This window comes from Panthera tigris, chromosome D3, assembly GCF_018350195.1.
Source record: "Panthera tigris isolate Pti1 chromosome D3, P.tigris_Pti1_mat1.1, whole genome shotgun sequence".
Lineage (NCBI taxonomy): Eukaryota > Metazoa > Chordata > Mammalia > Carnivora > Felidae > Panthera > Panthera tigris.
In genome coordinates, this window is record NC_056671.1 from 22,933,728 (window position 1) to 22,946,541 (window position 12,814).

General features: G+C 55.4%; 1 protein-coding gene across 1 annotated transcript; it reads left to right on the plus strand.

Moving 5' to 3' along the window:
* Nucleotides 1-1,404: 1,404 nt before the first annotated feature.
* Nucleotides 1,405-7,790, plus strand: LIF (LIF interleukin 6 family cytokine). The gene is made up of 3 exons (XM_007082537.3): nt 1,405-1,515; nt 3,302-3,480; nt 4,193-7,790. The coding sequence occupies exons 1-3, from the start codon at nt 1,497-1,499 to the stop codon at nt 4,601-4,603; spliced, it is 609 nt and encodes a 202-aa protein (XP_007082599.1). The 5' UTR covers nt 1,405-1,496; the 3' UTR covers nt 4,604-7,790.
* The last annotated feature ends 5,024 nt before the right edge of the window (nt 7,791-12,814 follow it).

Here is a 12,814-nt window from a genome sequence, read left to right on the forward strand (position 1 = left end):
GGATGTGGCAAGAGGCAGGAGCTGGGGGCATGCATGGGGGATGGGTGAGGGGGTGAGTACAGGGTGTTGGGGGTCAGGGAAAAGCTGTGCGTCTCCCTGGTCTTGGAAAACCAACTCTCCCACGTTGTTTTCTGGTTGGGGTCAGGCCGGCCCTAGGGGAATGAGACATCTCCTGGGACAAAGGGTGCCCCTGACAACTTGGGGGGACAGTGTGGTGCCAGATATGTGTTCTCTGGCCAGCATTCACTCATATCATTTTTTGGAAATGCTTTTTGCAGGGAGCTGTCCATGTGCTCATTTTACCCTGGTCCCCACCATTCCTTCCTGCCTCTCCTCACTCATTTACAAATCTAACTGGCCATGATAGACACCAGAATTTGTGACCCTGCCTTACAGACACCTTAGAGGCACCTTTTGAGGGCTACCATTATTCTCTGAGGCTGAGCCCCAAGGGGCTTCCAAGGCAGGTTTTGAGGGGCAAGCTATTTCTCTCGTCCCCGGCCAGCCCTCAGCATCCTGAGGAAGAAACCTGGGTCTCTGCTTCAGGTGTCCCTCCAGAATGGAAACACTGGACCACCTTCCCCTGAAGGGCAAGCTGGGGTTGCAGAGTTTAGGTAAACCCCGGACACACAACACCTTCCCAGAAGTTTCTCAGGCTGTCCCCAAGGAACTACTAAGTCACAGCAACCTCTCCCCTCCCCATCTTCCCAGCCCCTGCCCAGCCTCACAGGCACCTGCGGTCAGCAATGCAGGCTTGCTGATGGTGGTCAGGAGGTCCTACCCTGTGGAACTCTGGGCAACCTGTTGCCTTTGGAGCCCCATTTTGCCCAGTGGCAATGGGCAGGTTGGAGGAGGCTACCTCTGAGGTGCCCACGTTCAGTTCTGCTTTATTACTGTCTAAAGTCCAAGCAGGGCCCCAGCCCCTCTTCCTGGAGCCTCCTTCTCAGCCAAGCCCCAGCCTGCCTCCTCCCCACTGCCCCCAAAATCCCTTGATCAGGGGGCCACAGGTGCCAGCCTCCATCTGCTTGCCTATGGTCAAGCCACCTCCCCAAACCCAGGTGAGTCAGGGCTGTCTGGAGCACCTACAGCCACGGGGACCCCGATGACTCGGCCTGGGAACCCTCCTTGCCCTCTCCAACTTCAAACAACTCCTAGGGCTAGCCATTCAGGAAAACCACAGGCTGTTTTGTAGAAGAGTTCATTATCATTATAATTTTATCAATCAAATTCTTAGAAGAGGGAAAAAGTCTGCTCTCTCCACCCTCCCCCTTCACTCCCCCCCCCCTCAACTCTCACTTTCTTCCATTCATAATTTCCTATGATGCACCTCAAACAACTTCCTGGACGGGGATCCCTGCTAAATATAGCTGTTTCTCTCTCTGTCTTACAACACAGGCTCCAGTATATAAATCAGGCAAATTCCCCGTTGAGCATGAATCTCTGAAAACTGCCGGCATCTAAGGTCTTCTCCAAGGCCCTCTGGAGTCCAGCCCATAATGAAGGTCTTGGCGGCAGGTAAATCCACCCGCCCCGCACCGGCTTCCGCGCCCCACTGCCGGTGCTGCGGCAGCTTGGGGCACTTGGCGATCGCGAACGGGACACCCACCCGCCTCAGACACACGGGCTCGGGGCACCCGTGCAACCGGCCCCGGGCTGCCGGAGGCGCTGGGTGGCGGCCGGGAGCGAGCGCAGACACATGGTCCCGGCACCGCGCGCCCAGCCTGCCCGGGGGCCAGCAGGTTGGCGGGCAACGGAGGGGGCTGCCGAAGCCTTCCTCCTGCTCCTCCTCCACCTCCTCCGCTTCCTCCTCCTCCTCCTCCTCCTCCTCCTTGTTCCTGCCACTCTCCCTTGCTGCTCTTCCCGCTCCGCTTTCTCCCGATTTACCCTCCCTCTTTCTTTCTTTCTGTCTTTCCGCTTTCTCTTTTCCAACCGCGTCCCGGGCTGCTCCCAGGGAGGGGCACCGGCCGCCGAGCAGCTTGCAAACTCCGGCGGGGACGGAAGCAGGTGCCGCCTCCATCTGCTAGTGCCTGGAAAGCTGTGGTCTTTGCTAGGTGAGCCGGGGGTGTGGGGGGCCCCCGACCATCCCGGGGGCCTCAGAGCTGCCTGGGGATGTTGGGAGGAACAGGGGACCCAGGAGAAGTGAACTTGAGGCTGCCACTGTCCCAGCAGGGGAGATCCCTGAGGCGCTCCAGCACCCCCCTTCACCCCAGCCTCACCGGTTCTCCAGCCTCACTGGTCTGCAGACCCCCAGCTCCTGCTGGTGGGCCACCAGGAGAAGCCCCTCGGAAGGGACCTGAGAGTAAATAGGGGAAGCAGGCGCCTTGGGAGGGAGGGGCGACCCAGGACAGGCCCGGACAGCTCCCAGCTCTCCTGTCACCTTTCACTTTCCTTCCTCCCCCGCCAACCTGGCTGCCTGTGACCTTTTCCCTTTTCTCTTTTCTGGTTGCACCATTTCCTTTGCCTCCCTAAGGCTCTGAGGGCCTTTGGGACCCCAGGATTTTCCTTGTCCTAACCCAGGGCCTGGGACAAGAGGGGATGGCATGGAGGCAGGAGCTGTGCAGAGCAGGTGCCGGGGTTGGGGGGGGGGGGGGACAAGAAATTCTGAATGATGATTCGGGGTTGGAGAGGGGGCAGAATTGCAGAATTGGGGTGGGGTTGAAGGTCCTAGATAGGCGAGTGGCCACATTTGGAGAAGGAAAGCTATAGAAGAGATGGGGGAGGGTGGCAGGCAAAATTAGGGGACAAATGACCCTGGAAGTCAGAATCAAATGACAGGTTTAAAGGATAGAAGAGTGTCAACAGAAAATCCACCCCCTCCCCCACCAGGGTCCCAAGGGGTCCCCATCTGGGAGACGTGGCCCGCAGTGGGTCAGTGAGCATGAAACAATGTGCAGGAATCTGGACCATCCTTCGAGGTGGGAAGAGAGGGGCCTCTCTTTTTCTTGAGACTCGCTGGGCCTGGGGCATGGTCCCTTCCACCCAGAGGGGCAGGAGGCCTCAGGGGAAAGGGCTGGGTGGTTGGTGTCACCCTGAACCCAGCTCCCTGCTGGTGGGAACAGCTCGTGTCCTCTCAGGCAAGAGAAGGGAAAACTGGGAAAGTGGAGGGAAGCAGAGCTAGAGAGAGAGAGACATAGAAACAGATGCAGTGACCTCATGAAAACCAGAAGCAACCAGGGGAAGATAGAGCCGGAGGGGGAGCCAGGGCACTGGTGTCCCTGGGGAGATGAGGCGCATCTTCTGCCATGAGCCCCCTTGCCCGCCCCCTACCCCCTGCTCATGGCTCCTTCCTGCCTATTCCCAGGAGTCGTGCCCCTGCTGCTGGTTCTGCACTGGAAACATGGGGCGGGGAGCCCCCTTCCTATCACCCCTGTCAACGCCACCTGTGCCACACGCCACCCATGTCACAGCAACCTCATGAACCAGATCAGGAACCAACTGGCGCAGCTCAATGGCAGTGCCAATGCCCTCTTTATTCTCTATGTAAGTCCCCCTTCCAGGTCCTGAGAGAGGAGGGAGGGAGGGGGGAGGGCCGCTGCACTGACCTGGGCTGTCGGGGCTGGTCAGGGAAGAGAGCTTTTGGAGCTGGAAGGAGAGAATGGGGAAAGGGCTTGGTTCAACCACATGTGGACTCCCACAGCTTCTGAGCCCCCCACCCCTCCCTCAACCCAGGCTCTGAGACTGGAAGCCACTTTCCCAAGGTGCCCAGTTCATCCTGGGCAGAGCCGGGGGAGAAGGGAGAGGTCGGGCACTGATGGTCTAGGGACTCCTCCCCCACATGGAGCAGAAGGCCGATGAGAGACAGAGAGGAAGTAGGGGGGCCAGAGAGATGCTTTTGGGAAAGTGGGCTGCGGGTGTCTGGAGGCGCAAAGCCGCCGAGGAAGAAGAGGAGGACGGTGGGTTGAAAGAGCAAGTGTGCGTGGTGTGCCCGCAAGAAGTGGGACGTGGTGTTTCCCTTCAGTCCCCTGATGCTCTTGCTGCTGGTGTGGCCCTTGATTCTTTACCAAGTGTGTTCACACCACGATTATTCTGGGCTCTCATAACAATCCCAAGATGCCTACGGGGCAAGTAGTCAGCTCTCTGTGCCAGAGGTGGGAAACTGAGACCCAAGAGCTCACCCAGAGGCTTGGTGGCCAGGCTGAAATACGCGTCCCTGACCCCCACATCACCTCCCCTCTCCCTCTCTGCTCCTCAGTACACGGCCCAGGGGGAGCCGTTCCCCAACAACCTGGACAAACTGTGCGGCCCCAACGTGACGGACTTCCCGCCATTCCATGCCAACGGCACAGAGAAGACCCGGTTGGTGGAGCTGTACCGCATCATCGCTTACCTTGGTGCCTCCCTGGGCAACATCACCCGGGACCAGAAGGTCCTCAATCCCAATGCCCTCAGCCTCCACAGCAAGCTGAACGCCACTGCAGACATCATGCGGGGCCTCCTCAGCAACGTGCTCTGCCGCCTGTGTAACAAGTATCATGTGGCCCACGTGGACGTGGCCTATGGCCCTGACACCTCAGGCAAGGACGTCTTTCAGAAGAAGAAGCTGGGCTGTCAGCTCCTGGGGAAGTATAAACAGGTCATTGCTGTGGTGGCCCAGGCCTTCTAGACAGGAGGTCTTGAAGCATGCAGAGAGTGACCTGAGATCTTAGGCTCAGGCAGCTCTCAAACTGTGCCCAGGGCCCAGAGCATCACCAGACCCAAGTGGGGACTGCTGGCAGACCCCGAGGGGTTTCTGGCCAGTCCATTCCCCTCTAGGTGGGCTGTGATGAAGCCGAGCAGAATCAAAACACCCAAAGGCAGGGCCTATCTACAGCGCCAATTAGAAGAAGGCACCCCTTCCTCTGGGAGACTGCAGCCAGGCACTAGGGTGTCGGGCTGGTCAGGGGATTATGGGCTGGACCTCTGTCCCCACTTGTCCCCTTGGCCAGGGACTTTGTGAGAAAACTGTACAAGTTGTCCATGGTGACCCTGACCATGGGGCAAGACAGCAGGGGTCAGGGGACTCTCCCAGCCCCGCAGAATGACCGCCATTGGTGCCTTTGCTGCCCCTTAATGTAGGTTTTGGAAGGTTTGACTGGGCTTGGGCAGGCCAGAGGAACTGGGGTCCTGAGGACTCCTTGGCCCCTACAAGTATAGCGAGAGGAAGTTAGAGAAGGGAGTTCTGGTTTGAGATGCTCCTTCTCTTGAGCATGATTGGAGAGCTCAGGCCTAGGGACTGGACTATGAGGCAGAAAGTTCCAGAATGAGCTCGCTGGCATTCAGGCTCCTAGGGAGGCAGAGAGGCCACCTTCGGGCCTGGGAAGGAAGAGAGGTCCGGAAAGCTTTGACAAGCTCTCCCTCTTGCCCGCAGGCTTTCCTGAAGCCTGGGATGGCCAGGGTCTGGTGGCTGGACCTGGAGGTAGGGTTTGTGGAGGTGGGCAGGTGGCAAAGTCAGCTGAGGAGGTTCTGAGGGGACCCAGATTCTTCCTTCTGGGCAATGGTCTATAAGGGATGGGAAGGACTAGGTAGTTAAGAGTGGCAGCTCACATCTGGGACCCAGGGAGGCCCTGTGAGGTCACACAAAGGTACTTGAGGGGGCCCAGAGGTCATCTCTGGTTCCTAGGGCAAGGGAACAGCAAAACCTGAGGTCAGGGTCTCAGAGAAGCCTGAGAGCCAAGAGTGCTGTGTGTCTGACCCAGCATGATTGTCTATTTATTATGATGTCCTATTTATATTAACTTATTGGTGCTTTAAATGGCAAAGTTAATTCCCCTTTCCCTGCTTCCTACCCAACAGAAATAATATGATGGCTCCTATAGGAGCCAGGGCCAGGCCTTAGCAGGGACTGGTCCAGAAGTCAAGGATGTTACAAGTGGAATAAGCCTTACGGGTGAAGCTCAGAGGAGGGTCAGGATCTGAGAAAACTGGTCAGCCTTGGTGGGGGAGGGGAGCAGGGGACCCAGCTCCATACCCCATCCCAAATGTGACTTGCTCTGGGGGTATCAGGGTCCTGGCTGCAAGGCAGGCCGGGCCAGTTTGTGGAGTGGCCAGGGGCCTTCCACAGGGCTGCCATGTTGGTTGGCTCCAGGGGGCTCATTCAACACTGTGTTTTCTGGCACCTCCTGGAATTGTGATCAGGGGCAACATTCGTCGTTGAAATGGTGCTCCTAGAGCACTGGGTAAGGCATTCCTGGTGGCCTGCTCTGCTGCTCTTTCCTTGTCCCCAAGCTGCCTCTAAGCCAGCAGTTGAGGGGCTCTGGAACATCCACATGCAGTGCCCAGCATGCTTGCACACAGTGGGGAAGCTCCTTCTCGGGTGGCCCAAACACCCACAAAGGGTGAGAGGGCCTGGCTGGACCTTGGGAAGCTGGGGTGGTGCAGGGAGGAGCTCCCTGCTCCAGAGAGGAGAACAGGGAGGCCCTGGGCCGAGGACCAGGAAGCTGTGGTCCCTGCTGCCCCACCTCCCCCCACGCCCCCACCCATGTCTGGGCTCCCAGGCAGGGAATCCGATCCTTTCCTTTGTGCTGGGGCCAGGCTAGTGGAGAAACGCCCTCCAGTCTGGGAGCAAGGGAGGGGGTGCAGAGCTGGGGCAGCTGCTAAAAGCAGCATTCTGGCTTCTTCTCAAACCCTAAGCTGGTGGCGGTCCTAGTGGTTCGGCCAATGTGATTATGGTACTTTGCACTCACTTTGCACCTCTCTGTCTTCTCTGAGCACTTTACCCATGCACACCAGGTGGCAGGTGGTGAGGCAGCAGGCGGGTCCTGACTCCTGGGGCAGGGGGCAAGGCAGGGGTGCAGAGTTGGGAGTTGTCCGTCCCATTGGCAAGGCTATTTTGTGGCGGGTGGCAGAGGAGACCACGAACCTCTTTCTGAGGCTGTCTTCATCTGGGTCACACTCACCCTCATCCAGTGTCTGAGCCTGCTGCCCTCCCTGCTCTTTGGTGAACACGGCTCAGAAGGCTTGGGGCCAGCTGAGTCCTTAATCATCCCATCACCTTGAGTACACCGACTCCCAGTGCTGAGCCCACCTGGGCAGCCTCTGAGGCCCAGGGACCAAGGGGACCTCCTTCCCTGAGCCCAACACGGACCCTCTGCCTCCCTCTTCCTGCCTCTGCCCTTCCTGCCCCTATTTCCTGCCCTGCCCCTCAGCCCCCATCCTCAGCTCTCTTTCTAGAACCAATCCAGAAGACCACTTTGCACAGCATCCTGGAATTATGGAGCTTCTGTGTGGAAAAAGCTTTGCAGGGCAGGAAGCTGCCCTTTTCCTCGTTTTTCATCTGCTGGTGTGGACCCACACCTGCATCCTGGGTCAAGAGGAGAAGGGAGAGGCTGTCAGCAGAGGAGGGGGTAGGACAGTCATTTTGTAATTTATGGACAAAGGAATATTGGGGACTTTATTTATTTAAAAACATTTTAAACAAAAAGAGCACCGCTGGTTTATTTGTCTCTCCTCTTCCTCTCCTTGCCCCTCTTTGGGGACTCCCCCAACTCCTTCCTCCTGAAGCAATCCCACCCCACCTTGCTGACTTTCCAGAATAGACACAGCATGTGGGGTTGGAGGCTGGAATCAAGTGAGAATTTCCCTTCAGATGGTACAGAGGTCCTTTTAGATCACCCCCACCCCCCCACCTCGATTCCAGTACCTGGACATCTCTCCCATTCGCACTGCTGGCTCCGTTTGTCCCTCCGTGTTTCCCTCCTTCCTTTCTACTGGACAGGACTTGGCCTTGCGGGACAAATTCCTCTTTGATGAATGTACCCTGTGGGAATGTTTCATACTGACAGATTATTTTTATTTATTCAATGTCATATTTAAAATATTTATTTTTTATACTGAAGGAATACTTTTTTTTTTTTAAGAAAAAAGAGAAATTAATAAAGAATCTGCTCTTGGCAAGCTCTCCAGACTGTATTGATGTGGGAAGATGGGGCTGGAGGGGCCGAGACTGTCTCTCCACCCAACTGAGTGGAGTTCTGCTCGACAAAGGGCAGGCGGTTGGGAAGAGGGGGGCACTTCCACCGGGCAAGGGTGCTGGCATGGGTGCATGGGGGTGGTGGGCAGAACAGGCACAGGTGGAACAAGGTGGGTGGGTTCCAGACCCTGAAGTGTTGCCCAGAAAGGCCCCAGCCCTCTCACTGTAGCCCCATGAGTCTCTAAGAGCCATTTAACAGAGGGAGAAACTGAGGCTCAGACAGATAAAGCCACTTGCCAGGGGTCCTATTGGCAGAGTGTTTAGCACCACCCCTGAGCTCCAAATCTCATGCTCTTTCTGCTACATGGAACTTCAGGGATCTAGAAAATTCCAGCTGCTGTCCTCAAGGAATGGCCCAGTGACCGTCCAAGGGGAGCTAAAGGGCGTAGGCATGAATGACTTTGGAGCAGGAAATCTAAGTAAGGGTCCTGTCCAGAATTGTGCAGGATGCTGGGGCCGGGACGGGGGTTTTCTGTCCGGCTCTTCTAGGCCTAAGCAGCCCTCCCATAATGAACGCTGCTGTCCTGTCCCTCTGTCTGTTTCACATGTGGGGACCTCCTTCCACTGCAACCTTCTTCCTAGCCTCCTGGAACTCCTTCCTTGGGGAATAAGGGAGGTTGGGACCAGATAGCCATAGACATAGAGGCTCTGGGGTTTGGGTCTTGGGGCTCCCCCAGCTGAGATTCATTTGAGGATCCGGGCAGTTTTTCTGAGAGTCACCTGCTTGCTCTTTCATGAGCGTTTATAAGCGTCAGGTCCTGTGTTGGGTTCCAAAGGTGAATAGGATACAGTCCAGGCCTTCTTGAAGCTCAAGGGCCAGTGGGGACAATGACTGAGCACATCCGGGAGGATGTGAGTGATGAAAGAGGCACATAGAAGGTGCCAGAGGCCAAGGTGGAGAGAGCACTCACTGCACTGGGTGTCAGCAGGGGGCTCAGTCGGTGGTCCTCCCTGCTGTCTGTGCAATGAAGGGCCTTGACCCACGACACTGGGCAACGTTGGCCTAACCTAAGAGCTGATCAGGAACGCAGAATCTTGCTTCCACCCCCACCCCAGACCTGCTGAATAGGAATCTGCCTTTTAACAAGATCCCAGGGGATTTGTGTGGCTATCCAAGTCTGAGAAAGGCCACCTTGCAGTCCTTCCTTTTCTCACTCCTCCTGAGTCTATGAAGATGCCAAGTGTAAATCGTCAAGGGCGGCACAGGCAGTGGCTCGGGAGGGGGAGTCTGCCTGGTCCCTGGGGCCTGACCCACAGCTATTTGGGTCTCTTCCTCCCCAAGTCCAGCCGGTGACGGCCCCTCCCAGCGGGCTGGATCCCATGGTCAGGCTACTCCCCACCAGCACTGCCCTCCTTCCCCTTCTCTCCTGGGAGACAAGGTTGTAGCTTTTCAAAAGAAATCTTTACTAGGAAACAAGAGGAAAACAAAACAAGCACCAAGGCACAGAAATGAGGGAAGTACAGGGATGTCACATCCTGTCTGCTGTGCTGTGGGGCCAGCCAGGTGCCTGGGCCCCTAGGTATTTCCCTCACCTCTGAGGCAGGGGAGTTCGGAACTCTGGGTCCCTGAGGAGAGGACAGGTGTTCTGTGCTTTGCCCTGCCCTGGCCAGACAGAACAAAGGACTGTTGATTGGTTATTGGATTACTGTCCCAATAAGAGGTGAGAACAATCAGTTGGTGGGAGGAAGGGAGGCCTTTGTTCGGCCTGGAAAGCCCTGCCCTTGAGGCCTGGGTCCTCAGCGGCTCTGCCACGTGCAGTCCTGTGACCCTCCCGGGTGAGCTCGGCTCTCTTATCAGTGAAACCGCAAGAGGAATCGGTGATGAATGCTGTTCTGTCTGCTTCGAAGGGCTGCCAAAGGGATCCCATGAGCAGGAAGATGGAAACACTGTGGGAATCAGGACCGGCTAGGTGGAGTTGGAGGAAGCAGAATGAATTAGGCACAGGCGCTCTCTCTGAAGGGGAAGGGGTCCTTTCCCCCATGAATGCAGAAGGCAGAATCTGACAGCTCGGAGGCCAGGCAGCCAGAGGCCGGGCTGATGGGAAAGGAGGCAAGCCAAGTGGACAACCTTCCAGCTGATGGGTCCTCTGACGGTGGCCTAAGCCCCAGGCTTGGAGGAGACCGGCACACAGGGGCCTCTGACCCCAGGGATGCACTGGAGCCAGGGGCAGCCCAGATACCCAGCTGAGCCTTCTTCCATCCTGGCTTTCAGGGGGTCAACAGAACAGGGGAACTCCCATCCCAACAGGACGATCACCAACAGCTATCCCCCTGGACACACCAGCTCACAGGCTCCATGATGGTCCTACAGTTTACAGTTTACAAAGTGTTTTCTTACTCGTCACTACATCTTCCCAACCATTTTGAAGGTGGGACTACATTACTGTTTCCGTTTTCTAGATAAGGAAACAGAAGCCCCAGAACACTAAAGGACTACCCTGACATCACTCAGCTTATGAGAGATGCTCTTCGTGTTTGCTCATCTTTTTTTTTTTTTTAACATTTTTTAAACATTTATTTATTTTTGAGAGAGAAAGAGCATGTGTGAGGTGGAGGAGGGGCAGAGAGAGGTAGATAGAAGATCCAGAGCAGGCTCCACGCTGACAGCAGAGAGCCTGACGCAGGGCTCCAACTCCCGAACCGCGAGATCATGACCAGAGCAAGTCGAATGCTCAACCTACTGAGCCGCTCAGGCGCCCCACGAGTTTGCTCATCTTTATTTTCATCATCTGTACACTCACCTGGTCAAGACCAGTAAGGGCCTTTATGTGCCAGGCTTCACACCCAAGGACCTCAAGAATTAGTGATAGAAGAAAAATAATTTCTGGGTCACCTCTGCCCTAAATTTAGACAATGCAGTAGGAGAATTCACTTATCGTGCTAAACTGCCATATTTTTAGCAATACAATTAATGTTGAAATGGAACCACGATGTATTTATTTATTTATAGTCCTCTTTGTCCTAAACAGCATGGAAAGCAGCTTACAACATAAGGCACCTAATGAAAACATTGATAAAATGGATCAAGAGAATCAGCATCAGAGAATATAAAAGCAGAGTGAGAAAACTAAGATCACAGAAAGAAAAATAAGTGTTTCAGATCACAAGGGGCCACATAATTACCCTGATTGAGCTTCAAAGTTGGCTCTGAGATTCCTGGCAGCTAAAGGAAAAAGGGAAATGTAGTCTGTTGTGCAATTCTCTAAGTCAGAAAGGAGGAGGCTTTCTTGAGGCTCAGGGAAAACAGAGCCTATCCTGGGACTGGTTCTAAAGGTGATTTCTCCCTTGAGACCCATGGGGGGTGGTAATAGTCGTATGATGGGTCTTGCAGTGAGTGGATTCCCAGGGGTTGTTTCTGTAGTGGTCTTGGCAAAACCTGATGCCTGGCATCCAATGCAGCCCAAAGAAGAGAATTCTACAAGAGCCTAGGATGACACAGGTGCAAACTGGGCTTTGGCCCAACCCAAGAGTGGGCTTCTGAGTCCTGAGGGTGCAGCAGGGGCTGACTGTGCCTCAGAAGATCCCTCTGTCCCTAGGATTTTGAAGAACGTTTTTTACTGATGTACAATATTCCTACAAAATGGACTTCAGATGACTTCCTCCCTCCTGGAGGATTCTGTGAGCCTGGAGTTATGCCAGGTGGTCCATGAGGGGAGGGGTGAGGAGGATGGTACCATGACAAAGGCAGGGATTTGGACCTTGAGTCTCTGCCCCTGCCTTGCTCCAAGACCACTTGGATCCTCTGGGGCTGAGAAGAAAGTCTTTTGCTGGCCACTGGCTACAGTGTCCAGTACACTTCCCACGCCCCCTCCTGCCTGAAGCAGAGCCCAGCTTGAATCTGTCCCTTTGACTTGGGGGAAGCACCGCCCTGCTTTGGCCTCACTAGAAGAGCCAAATATTTCAATTATGAGGACGTGGTCAAGCCCTGCCCACTCCAGCCTCAATGACTGGTGGTGAAGAGAGGGTGTCTCTAGGGGGAGAGGTGCGGGGCGGGAATGAGGGAGCCGCAGACTCAGACGGGCGAGGGAATGGGAGGCTGAGCGGGGGTTAACAGAGCAGACAGCCTTCTCCGCTGGCTGAGAACAAAACCACCGGCTGGGAGGAAAATATGTGTGAGGCATTTTTGTAATTCCAAGAAGCTCAGTCCAGCTTTTGCCCTGACGGTCAATGAATCAAAGCCAGGAATGGCTCTACCTGTCAGCAGGCTTTCTCCTGGCTCTGTTCACCAAGGCACCACCCCTCCACCCTGGCAGGCCAGCTGGAACCCTCCCAGTTCCCCAGAAGGACGGTTGGCTCTTGGAAGAAGAGCGTGTCACAGGCAAAGGCCAGACGCGGGCAGCCTACGGGGAGAATTCTTAGCTTCTTCCTCTGCCTGCTTTTCTGGTCCCATCTTGGAGAGGGACATAGCCCACTCCAGTGGGTTGAACGGTGGCCCCTGAAAAACTACATCCAAGTCCTAGTCCCTGGAACCTGTGAATGTGTCCTTATTTGGAAAAAGAATCTTTGAGATGTAATTAAGTTGAGGACCTCCAGGTGAGATCATCCCAAATTATCCAAGTGAACCTTAAATCCAAGGACAAGTGTCCTTATAAGAGACACACAGAGGAAAGAAGAGGAGGAAGCCATATGAAGGCGGAGGCAGAGACTGGAGGGATGCAGCCAGGAACCAAAGAATGCCTGGGGCCACCAGACTCCGGAAGAGGCAAGGAAGTTTCCTTCCCTAGAGCCTTGGGAAGGAGATTAGCTTTGCCAATCCCTGGATTTCAGATTTCTGGCCTCCAGAGCTGTGAGAGAATAGATGGCTGTTTTAAGCCGCCCAGTTTGTGGTGACGTGTTACAGCAGCTGGAGGACACGAATATACCCAT

Excerpts from the sequence above, each read along its gene's own strand:
- LIF (XM_007082537.3), top strand. Across the intron at positions 3,481-4,192 it reads ATGCCCTCTTTATTCTCTAT|TACACGGCCCAGGGGGAGCC; the intron begins GTAAGTCCCCCT and ends TCTGCTCCTCAG.